Source organism: Diorhabda carinulata, chromosome 2 (genome assembly GCF_026250575.1).
Source record: "Diorhabda carinulata isolate Delta chromosome 2, icDioCari1.1, whole genome shotgun sequence".
NCBI classification, from domain to species: domain Eukaryota; kingdom Metazoa; phylum Arthropoda; class Insecta; order Coleoptera; family Chrysomelidae; genus Diorhabda; species Diorhabda carinulata.
Window position 1 is genome coordinate 27,267,095 of NC_079461.1, and position 20,948 is coordinate 27,288,042.

Sequence of the window (20,948 nt, forward strand, 5' to 3'; positions counted from 1 at the left end):
TATATTGTAATGTTTTTCCAATTTATTTCTACGATTTCTATTCGTGGGGTCGCCACACGAAACAATTGCCAAATTGAGAGCCGCCTTCCGTGAACAGTTCACCTCACGTTTGAGGCCAAAATTGGACCTTGCGCATGGGCTATCTATAGCGGGGCCCCGGTCAACATTTGCATGAAATCATCGTCAAACATTAAATTATACTAATAGGTTCTATCGATTCCAATGAAGATTTCATCAATTTTTTCAAATTTTTTATTCAAAATAAAATCCTACACCTCTTGAATAAGAATAAATTATAATGTATAAAATTGTTGATATTGATGAAGTAATTTTGAAACGTAGTAAGCAAGAACGAATTGAAAATATTGAAATTTATTATAGATTTTTGTGTTTTTGTTTTGTTTTTAATTGCTTTCAATTTTAATAGCGTTTTAAAAAATCCGTCATTATAAATATTATATTCACGAACCCCCTATACAAACACTGTGAACCTCCAGGGGCGAACCACCGGTTAGGAATCACTGTTCTAGAAAATATTAAAATACGGGTTTACTTACGTTATTTAATGATGTTATCAAAGACATAAAACGACATTTTACAACTTTCTACTTATATATTTAAAATTCACATGCTACCCTATTTGTATAATAGTTATATTTGAAATAAATTGGGTGTTTAAAATGAATCCAACCTTGTGGCTACATAATAAAGTAAATTAAAAAGAAAATGTTTGCTGTGTACTGCACTAAAACAGTTCATACATAATATTTTTCAAATTAACTTCATAATTATAAAAAAACTAATTCACATTCACTTTTTTCTACTACATTAGTGTTCAGTTTACGGAATCGGTAATACTTTGTCTCCATGTCGCGTGGAAAGGTATTTTCAAAATTTTCACTCTAGTCGTGGGTAAATTTTGCATCAACAGTTTTTGCAAACTTGGCAAAGCCAAAATTTCCACTTGAGGTGGTTCTAGTGCGGGAGCTATTTCGTTATCTTTATCTAACAACAATGGTACTGGTTTTAAAACAGGTATACAATCGCCACTACCGGCTTGTTTTTTCTCTTTTTTCTCCTTGGGCTCTTCACATTGGTCGACAAATAGTTCTGTGACCCGTAAAAGCTCGAGGGTTACTCCCCAGACAAAATGTGATAACGTCTTTTGCAATCGAAGTACTCCACCTAATACCATGTGATTAGTAGTGGCGCTTTGAGATATATATGTAGGAATAATTAATAATTTCTTTATATTTTGACATGCACCTAATGCTTTATCGAAACCAGACTTAATGTCAAAATTAACCAACTCTAACTGATCCAATTGTTTCATTTGTTTAACAGCTTCCAGTATTTCAAAAGTATGGCAATTGCCTTGTCCTTTTTCGAGCCTCAATTTTTCTAGTTTAGTCAATTTTATAAGAATTTCTCCTCCAAAGTTTTTAGGAAAATCTGTACATTCTCCCAAATCTAATGATTCCAAATTCGTTAACTCTGCTATTACACCTAGATTCATCGAGTCCAAATCTCTTATTGATGTAAGTGAAAGGTGTTTCAAACATTTCATGTCTCTAAGAGAGTCTATATTTGAAGTTAAAGTGAGTCCGGCAGTAGACTTTAACCTTAATTCTTTAATTTCTGTTAGAGATTTCAAAGGTTCGAGATTCATGCTTTCGCATCGAATAGTGATTGCATTCAAGACTTCTAAACGTGGATTTGATCGGGCAAGGTTTTCAACGACAGAAGCAGGACATCTGCATAATTCTATCCGTCTCAAAGTATCTACTTTTTCTATAGCTTTTGAAAATTCCGGCCAGATTTCGTCACCTCCAGTGGGTAGAAGCATCTTTCTCAAATCCAAATGAATGGTACCATGTTTTTTCAAAGAATTAGCAAAATCCTCAAATCTATAAACCTGCGAATTTTTCATTCTGACAGTTTTCCAAAGCGCTGGATGACGTGCGATATCTCGCCACATCGTACATACACACCCAGCTCTCAATAAATCTGAAACTTTTAAATACTGAAAAACGTATAACAGCGTATTATAACCATATGACAGATTTTGGAGATAATTCTCCATAAATCTATTATCTTCTTTATCTTTTTCCTCCCCATTTGTAATGCTGCTTAGTTTGATAGTGCGTTTTTTCGTTGGAGTCCTAACCTCCGGATTAATAGGAGATGTTATTTTTTGTCGAGTATTTCTGTAACAAAGATATAAAACATTAATATTGACCTTTATTTCATGTTATCAAGTATATAAAATTTATCAATGGACAATCTAGATTTAGGCAAGGTGTAAATTGGAGCACGTATAGCACGTGTCAAGTAGCGTGACAAGACTCTTACACGCTACACGTTCTGCGTGGTGATCCCCATATTGAGACACGCGTTTTCAAATAGGAAACGGGGGGTTTGAATATGATTGGCAGTTCGCGACTGGCCGGTATCAAAAACGTCTGACATCTGTATCAGAAATTTAACCCACCTATAAATTTATTCTATCGAAGAGAAAAAACAGCGGACAATTAACAATTTTGTTCCCTTAGCGCCACTATTAACTTTTCTATTGTCATTTTTTCGTAAAAAAATTAAATCACCACACGTGTGGCACAGCAAAATGTGTCTGAGCTACAGCGGGACACGTCTGTGAGCTCTCGCGTGTCGTCACTTTGCGTCAATGTATTTAATCTTGTAGATTAAAAAACTACGTAAAGTACTGCGTCACCTCACATGTGCTATACGTGTCCCAATGTCCGTCTTGCCTTGGAGAATGGTATTTTTCACAGTTATGGTTTACTTAACAACAGATAGGGTTATAAACAGAAAGGTGACTATAATATAGCGATATTCTTAATTTAATGATATGTGGTAAGTGATCTACCACAACTCTTTTGATTATGATTAGTACCACAAATGTAAAATATTTTTTTATCGGTTCATAAACAAATTTTTACGCCTTTTTATTACATATCCTATTTAACACATTTACCCCCCGTGCGGTCCATAGGCTCGTACTTGCACTTTCCTCACAGTCCAGAGCGGTCCTATGGACTGCACGACGTATTTTATTTCGAACTTTGTCCACGGCCCAAGGGACCGTATTTAAATGTGTTTTACAGTTTGGATGAATCGTGCTGGATCCTTGAATCATTACCTTACAATTGGTCTATTTGTTTTTCTTTTTCATGATTTTTTGACTGACCCTTCACAATCTCTTCGCACCTTGTGACTTGGATCCTCTTCCTTCACTAGGCAATGAGTTATTTTGTTTTGGCGTCTCTTGATCAGCAACATCCCTAGTTTCTTTCTTCAGTAACTTTGCTACACTGATTTAAAAATCAGTAATTACTATATTGAATACTATTCAATAGCAATTTTCCTATATCACTTCAACGTTCTTCTCAAAGAAGTGTTGTAAGTTGATCATTTCATCAGACAGACCTATAGAAGATTTGCCTTCGTTCTAGTCGACCACGGCTTAAGGCTTTACAACCATTCACTAACGTCTTTCAATGCTTAATGTCTTATCAGCATGCTTTTTAGAAAATATCAACACGTCTCGCTTATCCTTACATTTAAATATTGTTACTCTTTTTACGCTTTTTTTGCTAGTAATTTCATATTTCGTCAGCTTCTTTTGCACAATGTCTATGAGTAGCCCTTTTTGCACTTTTTATTATTTTTCCTTGTATCTACACCCCATATGAGGTGTAAATTGCAAAATTAAAACACTTGAACAAAGAGCACTACTATTAATTGATAATGCTCCAAGCCACCTAGCAAATTTATCAGACTTAACAACATGCATTCCACTCGAAATAGTTTTATTGCCACCTAAAGCAACTGCGTTAATCCAACCAATGGACCAAGGATTTATATCCAATTTTAAGGCTTGTTATTTGCGGCGAACATTTAAGCAGAAGAATAAGAGAATTTTGGATAAACTACAATATCATAAATGCTGTAGAAAACGTAAACCTTTCTTGGAATGAGATAACAGAAAGATCTTTGAAAGGAGCATGGAAGAACATTTCGGTGAGATTCAATTAAGAGTGAAGAAATTGGACGCTCTGCGATATGGATGAAATAGTGAAATTAACGAAACAAACCTGTTTAGATGAGGTAAATGTGGAAGGCGTCGAAGAAATAGTTCAAGAAACAACAGTTGCCTTTCTTATGACGGGTTCAAGGAATTAACTGAACAAGAAGAAAATAAAAATATTGACAGTAGTGATTTCGAAGAAGAGCAAAAAGAACTTTCGATGGTGTTTGTAAAAAGGAGTTTGACCACTATAACTTAAATTATCGACAAATTTGTTAAAAATGATCCAAATGTTGACGAGAGTTCAAAAGCAAGACGGGGTGTTATAGATCCTTAATCCACTTATTAACAACGGAATGCATAAGAAAAACGCACACTACATCAGATGCCTTCTTGACAAAAAGGGAGAAAATTGAAAACACACAATAGACTTGAAATTTTATTAGCTTTTATAAGTATATTCGTTTATTTGTTTTTATTTTTGTGAGAAATAAATGTTTGGTTTTATTTCCATTAAAAAAATCATTATTGAATGTAATATCTAACCAATTTTCTATATATCTTCCTCTAACCCTATTATTTACATGTTCAGATATCCTCGTTAAGCGGAGTCTTATTGTATTTGATAAACCTTTGGAAACTATTCAATATTATTCCCCTATGACAGCCTATTTCAATTTTTAAAGTTATGGTAATGAATAATTACAAAAACTTTGTTGCATTTATTAAAAAAGGTGAGATATTAAAGGACAGGAAAGTTTTACTAGATAAATATCAGCAATTCCGAATATCGATTGTATACCGGAAATAACAGACAGGATTGTGGGAATATAAGAAACGTTCTGTATATATAATATTACTTGCCATTCAATTTATCATCGTATACTAGCATTTCTTATATTTAGTTTTTTTGGACTATTACAGTTTTGAAATTAATATTTTTGGATAACTGTTCCGTTTGTGATAGTAGTTCATTCTTGGATCATAATTTTATTTTCCAAATTTCGTCTCCTTTAACCAAAGTCGTAAATTGAGTTGAATATATTAAATCCATGCTTTAAATATATTACATTTAAATCTGCCACTAATCCTTTTCTATTTTTCTAACGAAGAACTTCATAATTTTGGTTTTCTCAATTAGTCTCGAGTATTCTAAATCTGTTCGATTAGGGGTTATAATCAACTCCCATTCTTTATTCTTACATATTCATTACTTATTAAGATTAGATCAATTGACTGTAAAAAAATTACAAAAACTAAGTTCTGTTCTTAGGTATTATTTCCAAACAGTAACTTTCTATTGAGAGTGAAATCAATTTCAAACGTTGCTGCTCTTCTACAACCGGCAGAATTAATCCCAGCCCCTTCTCACAAAAAACCAACATGATAATTTATAAAAGATAAACTTTTTGCATCAACTTCAAGATATTAATTTACTAAATTTTTAAGGTAATTATTTTTTGAAATATAAATGTGTTAATTACTTTGGAAACATCCAGATGTACCTACTAGATATTTTCATTTGAAATTTTATTAAAAAATGCGCTTCCAATAAAAATCTATCGATATAAAGCTCTATAAGAAATCTATGGCACTCACTCTGCCTTAATATCCAGCAATATTCCACTTCTACCGTCTCCAAGTGCGGATTCAGCAATTCCGCTTTCTTCAACAAAATTGTCAATTTCCATAGCTACGGCGGTTTGCGAATTTTCAGGCTTAGACGGAGAATCTGGTTCATTTTTGATCTCAAATAGCTGATTCGAACCTAAACTAGCAGAATCTAAATTAATGGGATTTTCTTCCACACTAGTTACTGCTGCTGCAGCTAATCTAGGAGATACAGAAATAAAATTTTGTTTGGGTATCACAAGAAATTTTCTACCGGCTAAATATTCAACATACTGTGGTCGGGGTGTACCCACATCGTTCGACGTTTCGTTAACCTGATGAGTATTATCAATTATTTTTGAATTATGGGGCAACCAAGTCGTTAGAGAACCTACCAAAAATGATTCTTCATCATTATTTTTTAATTCGTTACAAGATCTAGATTTTGGAGGTTGTGTTAAATGTGTTATCGGTTCATTAAGTTTGGGTATTTTTTGAAGTTTGGGCGGGGGTAAAGATATAGCCTGACTTCCAGAGGATTTTAGGCTATTAATTGGTGTTAGAGGAGGTAAGACGCTTAAAACTGTAGCAGATGACTCTGATGTTTGTTCTTGGCCCTCCAGGTGACAGTTCTGTAGAACAACAAACATTGTATTACTTTCAGTTGCATTAAACGAAACATGCAGTGAGGATTTCTTCAAAGCAATCTCAAATAACAAAATAAACATTTAAGAAATGATAAACAAATTTATGTTTCAAAAAAACTAAATAGCAATAAATTTATCGACCTCTAGTACGAGGACCGTTTTTTTCAACCTCCTTTAGGCTATAATTAAAAGACAACAATTTTATTACCAAAAGATTGGTACACTTACGTCTACTTTTCGACATAATCGCCGAAGAGATTAAGACATTTGTCAATACGTGGACAAACTTTTCAATACCATCTTTAAGGAAAGTTGTCGCTAATGGAGCCTAACCGTTCAGTAACAATAGAGTACAAAACAGACCTCGAAACTTTTGGAAATTCCGTAGACAAAGCAGTAATGGTAAATTGGGGGTTTTCTTTAACCTTTGTATCAACTCGTTGAACCAGGTTATCTGAAACGACAGATTCGCGTTCTAGGTCCCCTTCATCATGCACATCATCATTACGGCCATCTATAAACTTTCGACACCATTCACACACAACATCAACACTCATGAAGTTTTCCCCATACACACCACTCATTCTTCGATGGATTTCTGCAGCACTAACGCCGACTGACGCCTGAATGTCAACAATCGCGGAGTGTGCAGTGCGAAAGCTTTGCAGTCGCCTACAGCGCATGCCCGCGTAACGTTTGAACGGAGTGATCGGAGGTTGAAAAAAAAAACGGCACTCGTATATAGTAAACCAAATCGTTTCTGACTCTAACGCATTTTGAGATTAAGGGTAAGTCAACATCCTTTTTAGATTGGTACCTAAGGATTTTATTCGACATCAACTTTAGTAATATTTGGTTGATTTTTTTCTAATTAATTTTGTATTTTTGGCACATCTGAACAAGGTTAAAGGACAACTGTTTTTGTTATCAGCTAGCTATACTGCTTCATCTTCTGTTATACCACAATTTTCCCACTTCTCAATGTGTCGAAAAGGATTTATTAAATTTATAAACTATTTACTTTTTCATACTCCTCAAAAAAACTGACTAGAAGAATGTGCATTTTGATTAGTAATAAACTTTTCATTTAAAAATATTGAAATCCTCTACTGCAAATAAAACTCGATTTGTATGGGTGGGTTGTGCAAGTGTTGTCAGTTAACCGACTGAAAATTGGTTTTATTTCATTTTATATAAAAAATAAATATTTTAAATTGACAACCATGTTACTATCAACACTGAATTATTCCAGTGTAATTCCAGAGGCAGAGCTCTCGTCCCTATAGAAATGAAAACTAAATTTAGTAGAGATATAAGAATGGAAGAAGCAGTTGGATGACAAGTATCAGTATATATACAGAGTGTTTCCAAATCGCACCTCATAGAACTTACTTTGTTTCCACGGGTAATGGTTAGAAATTCCCTAATTTCGATAAGATTAGTCCTGATCTAATTATGAAGAAATAAGAGGATGCTTCCAACATAGCTTAGATAATATTTATGTTTAAATAATTATATTTCAAATTCTTATTCTCTTTAATACATACTAATAAAAAATAAAAACGAAACGATTTTTGTCTAATTGATTATGAAACTTTGTTTTATAATCATTTTTATTATATACCAAAAATAGAAAATAGAAATAGTCCAGTAGATTTATAATAGCGGCAAAATTTCATATCAAATATCACTGTTAGTTTATAACTAAAACAAAAGCCACTCCTCCAAAGTATAATAAATGATCACTGTACTTATTAGATTATATAGGGTGTCCCACGACGAGTTAAAGCTATCTCATTATGGCAAAATACTTTATACTTAAATACATCTTTTTAATTAAAATATTTTCAAAGATGGCCGGTAGAACCGGAAGTTGACTGTAACTTTGTTATTTTAAATGTAACACCCTGTATATTATTACATTTTTGAAATCTACGTAAAAGTTTAGTATACTTTTGTCTAAAAACTTTTTTCGGAAAATGCATACTTTTTGGACTATTAATTTTTTTGTTAAAAATTTGATCGTTGCAGACTCTTATAAATGATTTTTTTACGAGGATACCCTCAAAGATATGAAAATGGTTTCTGTTCGGTTGCTTTTAGTAAGATCAGACGTATATTGAATCTATGTTGAAATATTTTTCATTCTATACAGGGTGTGTATAAGAAGTGTTCAAAATTTAACTTCATAAATATCAAATTTCTTTATTTTATTTAATAGAACCACCCGGTTTTTTCTATTTTAATGCATTCAGGGGTGTAAAATAAGGCAAATTCATGTATACTTTCCTATACCGAAGCTTTACCGTTATCCAGATATTAAATGTTTTCTGTAAATTTTTAGAGATGCAGGTGTGGTCTAAATTTTATTTACAAGCACTAAGAAGTAAAAAAGTATTTTTCTTTATCTTGTAACTCGTCGTGGGACACCCTGTAGAAATACAGAATTTCAATAGAAATACTGTCACACCATAGGATGTTGCCTGACAGTGAGAATAGGGAATGTAGGAAGTTAGGTTATGCCTTGCTAGTTTAGAACATCAAAAATAAATCCAACACTTGTATTTACCATTCTACAGTTAGAAGTTAAAGATGTTTACGAACAATATAGATGAAACTTTTATATTATAATAAACTATAAGAACCACTTTTAGGTAATGTTACAGTACGTAGAAACAGGACAAATATTTAGTCTAGGAAACGAAATCGCATTTTTTCGTCCTGTTTGGATTTAATTGAAATTTTTACAGAAGGTAGGGAATAGCCCAAGGATTATTTTATATATCATGCCACCGCACGTTAAGAGATTGGGGGTGGTTGCCACCCCTCCTCGGGGTGGAATTTTTTTCACATTCTGATTGCAGGAATCGATAGAAAAAGTAATTCTATGAATAAAATGTTGTTAACGTTTTCTTCGTAAAATTCATATTTTTCGGGTTTTTTGCGGTTGAAAGTAACAGTCGACGAAAAAATAGACATTTTCAAATGTTTTTTGCGAATGACTCGAAAAATTTGCTTTTCACCTTAAAAACTGTATAGCAAAGTCGTAGCTTTTAAAAAGACAAACAAAATCCTTTTTTTATTATTTTTCTACGACCAACACGAACCAAGATACGGGATATTAATGGTTAGTTTTTTCGTTGAATACATAATTTGAAAGATTTTTAGCGACAAACCAGAGTCAATGAGAAGTGATCAGTGCGTTAAACATGAGTCAGTCTGTTGTTTCCAGCGTTTATCGTCGTTGCCGGTAACTTTTATAGAGGTCGCGGTTCCGAAATAAAAAGGTGCACATCCAAGAGAGATGACCGGTTTATTGTTAGCACATCGCTGAGAAATCGAGTCTTCACTCTTGTTCAAACCCAACAAGTACTCAGAGAAACGCGAGGAGTGTCTGGAAAGTCAGAAGAAGACTTAAGGCAGCTAGATTTGAGCCAAAAAGGTCATTTAATGGCCCCAAATTAACTTCAGTCCACCTATGCCAGAACACACGTTAATTAGACCGACGAACAATGGGGACGAGTCTGCAGTAGACCTGGAGCAACATTTTCAGTTTCAATTATTTCAAAATACAGCTTTTTGGCTTTCCAGTGATCTTCAAAACATTTTTTATGGATCCACCATGGATTTTTTTCATGATATGTATATGTTTTTATCTACCTTAAGTAAAAGTATCTAATAAAGGGTTTCACAAAGTCACAAAACGAAGCTATTTTCGTACCAGAGATGAATAAAATATGAAAATTTTTGATCACCACTGGACGACATAAAGTACATTTTTTGATAATTAAAACTTTCATACACTGAGATTGAAGTGATATCCTAAAAATTCAAAAATCTTTAACTGTATGTATCAAAAATTTTGGAATTATTCCCTTTTGAAAAAATTTTTAGTGTATGAAAGTTTTAAACATTTCGAAATGCAGCTTTTTGGCTTATTAGTGATCCTCAAAATATTTTTTATGGATCCACCATAGATTTTTTAGAGAAATATGTTTCTTATCCATTTTAAAGAAAGTATCTAATAAAGGGTTTCACAAAAGTCATAAGACGAAGCAATTTTAGAATCAGAGACAAATAAAATATGAAAATTTCTGGTCCCCATTGGATGATATGAAGTACATTTTTTGATGATTAAAACTTTCATACACTGAGAAGGTTTTATAAGAGCTGATATCCAAAAAACTCAACTTCAACTTTATGTATAAAACATTTTGGGATTATTTTGAAATTTGCAAAGTATTTTTTTTGATGATTAAAACTCTTAAACACTGGGATGGTTTTGATACGAACTGATATCCAAAAAACTCATCAACCTTCAACTTTATGTATAAAAAAGTTTGGAATTATTTATTATTCCCTCTTGAAAAAATTTTTAGTATATCAAAGTTTGAACCATTTCAAAATACAGCTTTTTGACTTGTTAGTGATCCTCAAAACATTTTTTTACATCCTTTAAAATTTATCGATCCACCATGGATTTTTTTCCAAACATTATGTCTAAAAAATACAAATAATATACATAATGTTTAGAAATATGCAAAATGAGTATCTGCTAAGGTCTCAACTATCCATAATTATTTTATTTTGATTTAGTTATCCATTTGAAGATTAAGATGTAATCAAAAAACAGTTAATCAGCACTAGAACCTTATTTATTTCATCCCTTTATTAGCTACAATATTTCCCAAAAATTAACCTAGAGCCACTTTAATAGAGCCCAGATTGTAACATCCCCTTGAATTACTCTCTTTTAGTTTAAAATTTCAAGAAGATAGTGTAATACTTAGAGATTCATAAATTTCTCAATTAAATCAAGTTTTGTAAATCATACATACATACATACAAACATTCCCTTATATTATACTCATTAACAATCTTGTACATCTCATAGTTGTTTTTTTAATTTGGTAAATATTAATATTTATTCGCCACTGAATGGTGTAATTGATGAATATTCAAAGTGTAGTGGCTGAAAAAAATTATGGTTAATTCGACTGTCCACTTGCCTATAACCCACCCACATCATTTTAAGGGATAGTACTATACCTTGCAAATATATGGTAATGAAAGATGTGGAGCGTAGCCCACACATTCATGATGATAAAGGCATAAGCATATCTGGCACTGCAACGTAGGTATTATACCATGTACACCTTTACAACGAATTGAACACGGTTGATATGGTTTATTAGGATCGGCTAAGCTAATTTCTTCACTGTGCTCATCTTCTCCTTCAAAACTACAATATGTTACCATGTAATAGGGAATTAAGAAGTTACGGGAAAATAAACGAACTATTTTTGTGTGCTTGGATCTATAGTTACGAATGGGGAGAATATATGAAAAAACAAATCAAAATTGATTCATCGATTTCACTGCTTTATCTATTTTTTAATTATACAAGATTTATGAACAGTAATACTTTAGTTGTTTGTATGGTATTAATTTAAATATCAATGTAATTTAACATAGAGAAGAGTGGACATAAAAGATTTGTAAAGCAACACTAATAAGTCAGAAGCGACAAAAAGTTGTATTACAAGGAAAGAAAAATAAAGAAATGTTGATGAAATTGAATTTATGATATATTGGGGCAAATAATGAAAAAAAAATAGATAAGAATTCAAGTATTTTATTGGGGAATTGTTCTTATTAAAAGTTCCAAAGTACCAATAATTGAATTATTAAGAATAATAATAAAACAGCTGTATGAACATGTCCACTTATTTTGTCCCATCGGTCACAATTTCAAAATTTTATTTTATCATCACTATCAAAATTATCTGTTTATTATTGTGAATGAATGAATATTTGCACACATAAAATAATTAAATTGGTGAATAAATTACATATATAGGATGACTCATAAGGAACTTTTATCATATGTAGAGTTCTTCGTGAGGCTACTAAAAAGTGTCGACTCTTTTTTATAAATTTACAGGGTAATTGTGAAATTGGCCATAAATTTTAATTGGTTAGTGTTTACACAGCTCATTTGATTTTCTTCATGATGTAGTACACCACTATCAAGCATTAGACTGGTATTAGCTAATCTTAGAAATTCCAAGACCGGCTTTGGAAAAATCAATTTAGGGATTCGTATTGAATATTACACCCTGTATAATATTTTTTTAATGCAATAAGGGATTTTAAAACTACATAAATAACCAATGAAAACGACATATGCCATAAATTGTCGCACTTCCATTCAATTTTTAGTGAACTATCATTTTATTGCATATTTTTTTAAAACGAAGTGGTACCGTTAAATTGTAATAACTTTCATCATTAATTCAATATTTTTGAAACTGAAGTATGCAACATGCAAAATAAATGGCTCATATGTTGTTTTATCTAAAATTTGCCTTTGGATACAAGAAGACAAAAGAAAGATATTTTCACTGATATATCCAGTCAAATTTCTTTAATAATAACTAAGAAATGAACGTTTTGTATAAATATTAACAAGTAATTTGTTAAATGATGTATTTCTTTTACATTTTTTAAAGTAGCGAAATAATACATAGTGAAATGTCCCATAAGTCACAATGGAATGTTCATAAAGTGAAATGTTAATTTCTATTATTCTCAGCATATATGGTTATAACATAAAACTGTATGTATAGTTTTTTCGAATTACATTTCAAATATGAAAACAAGCTAATATTATATTCGCGTGACGTTTCTGAATTAAAGAAACAAATTGGAGAAAAATTATTGAAGATTGGCAAAAGGATTTCTACTAATCTCAATTAAGGAATGAACGTTTTACATGTAATTGTTTAGAAAATTTGTAAAATGGATTATCTATATATTACCAAATTTGACTTCTTAATTCATATTATATTTCAACTAGAAAGAGTTACATCGATTTTAATATTTTATGACATAGTTAATCGCAGAAAACGAAGGTGGACAATGGAAGGAGCTTACAACCCAAGATTGGAATAATATCAAAAATATATTGCCACCAATAAGGGAGGAAATACTAGAAATAATTCTGGGACTAAAAACGGTGGAATGAATGAATGGTGGAAATGCACTGAAGACGAGAATATATCATTTAATAAGCAGTATATGGCAACAAGAGACATTATCAGAAATGTGGAAAATGGCAATAATGGTACCGATACACAAGAAAGGACAAAGAAATGAATGCAGAAACTACAGAGGTATAGCACTACTAGATACAACCTACAAAATTTTTACCAAGACCATAAATAAAAGTTTGAGAGTATATGGAGAAAACTTGTTCTGAGACTACCAATGGGGTTTTCGATCTGGAAAATCAGTCACATACCACATTTTCACTCATAGATTTCCAAAAAACTTATTATACTATGGACAGAAACAGCAGTAATAGCATTATGAACTATCTTAGTATTCTAAAAAAATCATAAGTCTTACGAAAATGTTTCCAGATCAACACAGGATTAAAACAGGGAGATTCTTTATCCACTACACTGTTCAATATAGTATTAGAATAGATAGTACGTACGTGAAATCGGTTTGAACAAGAACAACGCAACTACTGGCATACGTAGACGATGTAGTAATCCTTTCAGCATTGGAAGACGAGCTTAAAGAAACCTGTAAAGCCTTCATAGAAATTGCAGAGACAGTTAATCTATGAGTCAACGAAGATAAATTAAAGTTCATGATAATAACAACAACAAAAAGGAAAATAGCAATTAGAAGTTTGTCAATACAACTGAACGAAGAAAAGGCAATGAGCTTAGAACAAGTTCAAAGTTATGTATATCTTGGGGTGGTTATCAAGGACAACAGTTATGTTTATGTGGAATTACAAATGAACAGCTGAGAGATGTACAATTATATCTGTATAATTTATTTATACATTGTTTAGTTGAATAAGATGGATTATTTGATCCCTTATTGGGATGGGGTTTTGTTGGGCGTTGCTTTTATCTTTATTTTTTTTAATTACAGAAATATTGAATACCCAAATAGTGGAGTAGAAATCTAGTTTATCATAATTTATCCACACGTTATATTAAAATTGATACTGCTAAATAAGAATAAGTTAACGATATTATATTGGTATTTATGTTTCACAAAATATTTTTAAAAGTTATATATTCATATGAAAATTTCCAAAGAGGTAGTGGTAAAAAGCATTTTTATTTGATTGATTGATAAACTTCAACAAACAATAGATTTTCATACAGGCCCTTATCCTACAATTTAGCTCCCTAAGAATATTTATAAAGTCTGAATTGATAACTGTATACTTTTTATAATTAAAAATCGTAAACTAATTTAAATTAACTCCTCTGTTCTTTCAGCAGTCTCAACTTGTGTAAAGCTGCATGGGTATTGTCAATATTATCCTTCTATTCTCCTTAAGTCCTCTAATGTATCCTTATCTTCTTACCGATTATTATGGTTATCAGTTTAAGAAAATAATTTTTCAATAATGATGAGGGCTTTGTACTTATACTTTTTCACATCTTACACTTCCTCTACTTCTATTATACATACTATACAATTCTTCCTCTTCCCTTTTTTCTTTTACTAATGCAATCCATTATTGGATATATGCAATAACATTTTACATTATGTCTCTATTCCTTGGGGCTTGTATTAACGACTGTCCATTGATATTTCACAGCCAACACATTTTCCTTTTTCCGACTCCTCTCCAGCCTAAATTAACAGTTGCAGGAATTGATATTTCATATTTCAAAGTAGATACCCTCTGTATACTGTTCTCCTCTATTTAATAATTTTAAGCTCTTGTATGTTAACACGTCTTCTTCATTTGTTAGTATAGCTGTCTAGGGAACTTTAAAAATTCTGCAATATATCTACATTTCGAGAGCTTCTAGTTTATTTATCTTTATTCATAGAGAAGCACCTACCCCACGTAGCATTTGATGAATCTTAATTGTAGTTAAGGTCAAAATTGGTAAACACTTTTCAAAGTCTCAGAAATGCCTGTCGGGCTTGTTCAATGTGGCATTTTATTTCTTTGTCTGATGTCTAGTCTTCAAAAAGCCATATGTCCCAATACTTAAATTTGATTACTCTTTCTATGAACCTTGCATTCAATGTTATACTAGAATTTTTGTACATATTGCAGTTTCTAGATAAGATCATATTTATATTTGAACCCATTGTTTCCGTTTATTCTCCTACTTTATTGATCAATTGTTGTAGGTTCGACAAGTTATCAGCCATTAAGACCGTGTCATCAGTATTCTGATATTATTAATCTTCACCCCATTAATCTTAATTCCAATCTCCAGGTCCTCAGGAGCCTCCTGAAAACTCGCCTACGAATAAAAATTAAACAGGAGTGGAGGAGACAGCACACATCTTTGTCTTACTCCACTTCTGATTTTTATCATATTTCATTTTATTTTTTTGCATTGTATTGATAAATGGTGTAATTTTATTTTTTATACACATGGAAATAATATAAAAGTAATGAAATTCTCAATCTATTTTCGAGTTTTGTTAGGCTGGAACATATATCTCTAACATAATAATATATGCAAATGATTAGTCATTTTGATTGAATATTTTTGACAAATATTGAAGGCTAATCGTGTGGTTAGGCGACCTAATAGATGAGGTACGTATCATCACAGATTAAATTTCTTATTCTTTGATTTTTAGTAACCTAATTGATAATTTTGCTATAGTGTGCAAAGGTAATAAAGCTGACTTACTGAATAAAGGGTGTTTCCAAAGTTATCTGAAATTCTGATTCTTCATTCAGTTTTAATAAGAACAGATTTCAAGAATGTTATTTCCTTAAGAAATCAATTACTTTCCTTCGTGTATCATTTCATGTAATATTTTTACAAGAAAACAAAACAAACTAGAAATATTGAATGGCAAATGACAAACTATAGGTGTAATAAGGTATGAGTGTATAAGAAAATAGTGTATTGGAAAAACTGAATATTTTGTATTGCTATTAGGTTGTTTAAAAAGGAGGAGGGAAATGGATGAAAACATATTAATTTGTTTGGTAGATTGCATTTTAATTCCTAGGCTGTAGTTTACCCAGTATAGAATGCATTTTTTTAAATAGTTATTTAAATTGATACTGGATAAGGGTACTACATAAAAATGCAATCAACCAAATATCCAATTCATAGATGATAAGTATAAACATGTGGTGCAGAAATTGCTACTTGACCTTTGTTCGATTTCTAATTTCAAAAATTTACTAAATCATATATGTAGATTATACTGGAAACATGAATATTTTATACAAAATTACTTACCTCGAACTTCTAGTATTCTTTTGAGTAACTTTGGGAGACGTTACAACTTCCATTTTTTCCTCCTCAGTTTTCTCGGGCTTCAATGGTTCCTCATTCATTGGAACCTTTTGAAAATAATAAAATTAGTTACATGACATTTATATTGAAGCATAAGTGACAGATGAATAAACAATCCAATAACAATTGTCTTAATTTTAAATAGTACATCAACATTTTATGACATCCTAAGTGCTGTTTTTGTTGAAGAAATATCTACCAATTAAAAATTGTAACATATTTATTTTTATATGCACTTAATAAATGACTGGAAGCAATTAAATACTAATTTGAAAGGAACAAACTATGAAAATTTAAGTAGAAATGATAAACCAATACTTCTAAAATTTATTTCTTCATCAGACATTGAATTATACAGGATGAAATAGATAACATAAATGTTGCTAAATGAAGATAATTAAGGGGCTATCTATCACCTGTTTAAACTTAAACAAAGATAAAAAACTATCTTATTTGTAGGAACTTCAAGCAAAGATTACAATTAATTCAAAATGTTTTTTCATTGTAATAATGTTCAGTATAAGGAAATCTTTCAATTTGAAAGTATGGATCTGCATTAAAAATAACACTTTTTCGAATTAAGTTTTCTTAGTATAAAAAATAGGAGATACAAAACTCACCGTAATGTTACTCTTCCTGGAACGCCTTTTAGGTGGAAGTTTATCCATTTCATTCAAATTTCGTTTAGGTTTGATTCTCCCATGACCTCTAAGTCTTTTAAGTGAAACTTTTGATCTTATAGGTTTGGATCCTGTCATAATGCCTCTTACTTTGGTGCTTGCAAACTTTGATTTTGCAGCCTTTGTAATGTTTATCTTTGGATTAGTCAACATTTTGCTAGTCAACTTTTGATTAACCAACTTTTGACCGGCTAATTTTTTGTTAGTCAATTTTTGACTGGTCAATGTTGAAGTAGTTGGCTCACTGCTGTCTAATTTCGAGTATTTTGGTGACTGTATAGTATTTTTCAAGGAATTTACATGTACTTGTTTATCCTGGGAATCTGACATTTTCCCTTTAGCATCTCGTATTATTTCTTTTCCTGGATCATCAAGGCCTATGGCATCTTTAAAAAAAGAAAAGTTATCTATTGTTAGATCGGTGTTTGTTAAATATTCAGAAACCTCTCTTCTAGACCTAACTTTTTTTCCTTCTGGAGTGTAATAGTAAATATCACCAACTCTACTTTTGCTTTCATCATATATGCCTCTCCAAACTAACTCCCTTCTCCAGCCATATTGGAAAGGTTTCAAATATTTTGGATCTGATAGATCAGTGGATAATTTTGTTCTTTTTAATTGAGGACTTGAGTTTCTAGAAGTTGATGAACCATAAGAGGGACTTAATCCTACTTCTTCTTTTATCGAAACATCTGTATCATTTCCATTTTCTGGTATATGTAAAACAGATTTCTTATTGTATGTAGGTGATGCAATAATGTCGCTGTACCGTTTGTTTGGTATTCTAGCTCTCTTCCCCTTGCCTAGAGATTCGGAGCTACTGATAGGATAAAGATCTGGTTCAAGTTCTTCTATAAAAAAAAACATTTTTCTTTATATATATCAAAATATGGAACTTTCATAAATATGTTTAGGAAAGATTAACATTAATTTAGTTTATTATGTATAATAATCAATTCAGCTCTATTAATATAGCAAGACCAAAAGAGTAGAAATAATTCAAACATACATAAAGAGAATGGGATAAGAATAAAAAATAAATTAATTTTTACATGGCACATAACTTAGAATAAAATGTGTCAATATTGAAAGTGTCATTAATGGAAAAAGTTAAGTTTATTAATTGCTTAAATATTTTCCTGTTATCTTTTATTGACAAAAATTACATTACAGTCTGAAAGAAAAAGTAACATAAGAGATTTTGAGAAAATATGGAATTTCTACAGCAATTACCCGATATGTCACACACATATGTTGAGTTTAGAACCGTTCAGGCTTGTCAGTCTACTACTATAACCGCAAAGCTCTCCTGACATTTTTTGCTACATTTATGGTGAATTTACCATGAAATCTCAAAGGAACAATTGACTTGTCTAGTTAAAATCACTTACAAGTTATTTTCAGATTCCAGTCAATAATAGGCAAAAATTGGTGCCTGAAAGTATGCTGTTGTTAAAGGAATTTAAGAGGTGACTCGAAAAAGACAAAAAAATCAGATATTTCATTGTGAAACCAGTCAGAATTATTTTTTGATAGTGAGGAGACATAGCATAATCAGAGTCCATTCCAATGGAACAATGGTAAATTTAAGATGTTATATTGAGGTACTGGAGCATTTGTGAGACAATGTGTAAAGAAAGAAAAATGAGCAAACATCTATCTTTTGCATTATGACAATGCACAAATCTCTCTTGATTCATTTTCAGAGAGGATTTCAAATTCAATCTCATATATGAAATTTTTTTCAATATTAAAATTATGTAATACTAACATCAATCTCTAGTAATTCAAATGTAAACAAAGTTTGTTTTGTGTGGAATCCAGTCATTAAAAAATATCTATGTGACTTCACCAATAACATTCGGATGATGATTTGATTTTCTCAAAACTCTTTAGTCATGCAACTGTAAAATAAATTAAGGAGCATTATAGAGCTATTTTCATTTTTGATTTAGATTATGTAAGAGAGTTTCTACCAAGCAGATCTGTTCTAATTCATTGTTTTACATATGTAGGCAAGAATTTTGCAAAAACTTTATTTTGAAAGCATTCTGTATGTTGCATGTAGCAACTAAAATTGATTATAAAAACCAAAATGATAACAATGAATAGATTGTTATCATATATAAATTTCAGGGTTAATATTGGTTAAGAAAAAATAGGTCAATAATAGAAGTTTTCCAAAAAAAAATCCGAAGATATAATTACACTGCCTTAATATCATTTGTAGATCTAACAAATCTATTTAATAAGAAATGACAAGTTAAGTGGTACACATATTTTATAGAAAAACAACCAAAACATTAAAAAATCTATAGGACAATTAAATTTTGATTATGCAATTGAGCATTTAAATGTCCATAGCAGAATTATAAACCAAAATAATTCAAAATACTGGAATCAAATCTTTTGCCAATAGAACTGAACATATTATGACCTACTTGTTTAGAAAGTATTTAAATGCACTGGCTTTCAGATCTCTTATCTTTTTATAACTTTACAATGCATAAAACTGCAGCATAATGGCTAATAATTGACAGGTTTTCATTATATTTCTAACTGAAATGTACAAGTTATTTAATTTGAATATACTTATAATTCAACAAATAATATATGAAGCATAATGAACATATTTACCTATATTAGAATTCATTTTTCTAATGCAAATATATTTATTTAATAAAAAATGTTTTATTTTAAAAATTAAACTGCTATATAACACGTTTAACAAAAAAAATCTGTTATTTACCTTTTATTGTTACTGAGGGATCTAACTGTGACGTTGTAACACTTTTTTTTTCTTTTTCACTTGATTCGTTATCAGTTTGCATTGCCTCGAATGATTTTAGTTTCCTTCCTTTAGGAACTTTTTCTTTGGGATTATCTATAATTGCCTTACTGTTTGTTACTTCTTCATCTGTTGTTACATCTTTAACAAATTCAGATTGTTTATTTATAGGGCTTGTTTCCATTCCTACTACTAGTTCCACATCTTCTTTCTTAACTTGTTGATCCTCTACACTTTTACATGTGCCCGTTTCGTTTGATTCCACTTGTTCTCCTTTTGCTTTTGTTAAACTTACATTATTTCCATTTAAATTGGTATTTATTTCTGTTTTGTCAGATTCTGAAGTTCTAGATTTGGACCTTCCACGTGTTTTTTTTATGCTCTCCATATTAATAAAACTCAATGCACACTTTCAACAAACCATTTAACATATAAGCTCATCCTTGGAATTACCATCAATTAGCTCTAAGAAGACAAATAAGCACTGTTTATAGGAACAGTCTCTAGTTCATGTATAATAATAATTTAAGCTTAACCAACATGTAGAATGTTACACTTTTTACTTAACATTTTCCGTTTCTCGAAAAAATTGAAATGTTTCCAAAAATGTAATACAAGAAAATGGCAGTCCAGATCAAACATCAAACTATGAATGACGCTGTCAGAAAAAAAACCGCCAAACACGGTCGCCAACCTTCTCTAAAAGGGTTTTGCTGTATTATATTGATCATAGTTAAATTAGTATGATTTCATATAGTATTTTCAAAAAATGCAAAATATTCAATAGCTGTGAATATTTGAGCTCAACTTCTGCTGATAGTATCCATTAATTAAATCAATAGTAAATATAAAACA

General features: G+C 31.0%; 1 protein-coding gene across 1 annotated transcript; it reads right to left on the minus strand.

The window, feature by feature from the left end:
- Window positions 1-548: 548 nt before the first annotated feature.
- LOC130904167 (uncharacterized) lies at window positions 549-20,756 on the minus strand. The gene is made up of 6 exons (XM_057816761.1): window positions 20,055-20,756; window positions 17,246-18,156; window positions 16,569-16,672; window positions 11,356-11,548; window positions 5,648-6,291; window positions 549-2,207 (listed from the first exon to the last, which is right to left on the minus strand). The coding sequence occupies exons 1-6, from the start codon at window positions 20,479-20,481 to the stop codon at window positions 836-838; spliced, it is 3,651 nt and encodes a 1,216-aa protein (XP_057672744.1). The 5' UTR covers window positions 20,482-20,756; the 3' UTR covers window positions 549-835.
- Window positions 20,757-20,948: the final 192 nt, after the last annotated feature.

Coding starts and splice junctions, on each gene's coding strand:
- LOC130904167 (XM_057816761.1), bottom strand. CDS start 20,481: ATGGAGAGCATAAAAAAAACACGTGGAAGGTCCAAATCTAGAACTTCA. Junction 6,292..11,355: donor CATTACCATATATTTGCAAG/GTATAGTACTAT, acceptor GTTGTTCTACAG/AACTGTCACCTGGAGGGCCA. Junction 2,208..5,647: donor TTGCTGGATATTAAGGCAGA/GTGAGTGCCATA, acceptor TCTTTGTTACAG/AAATACTCGACAAAAAATAA.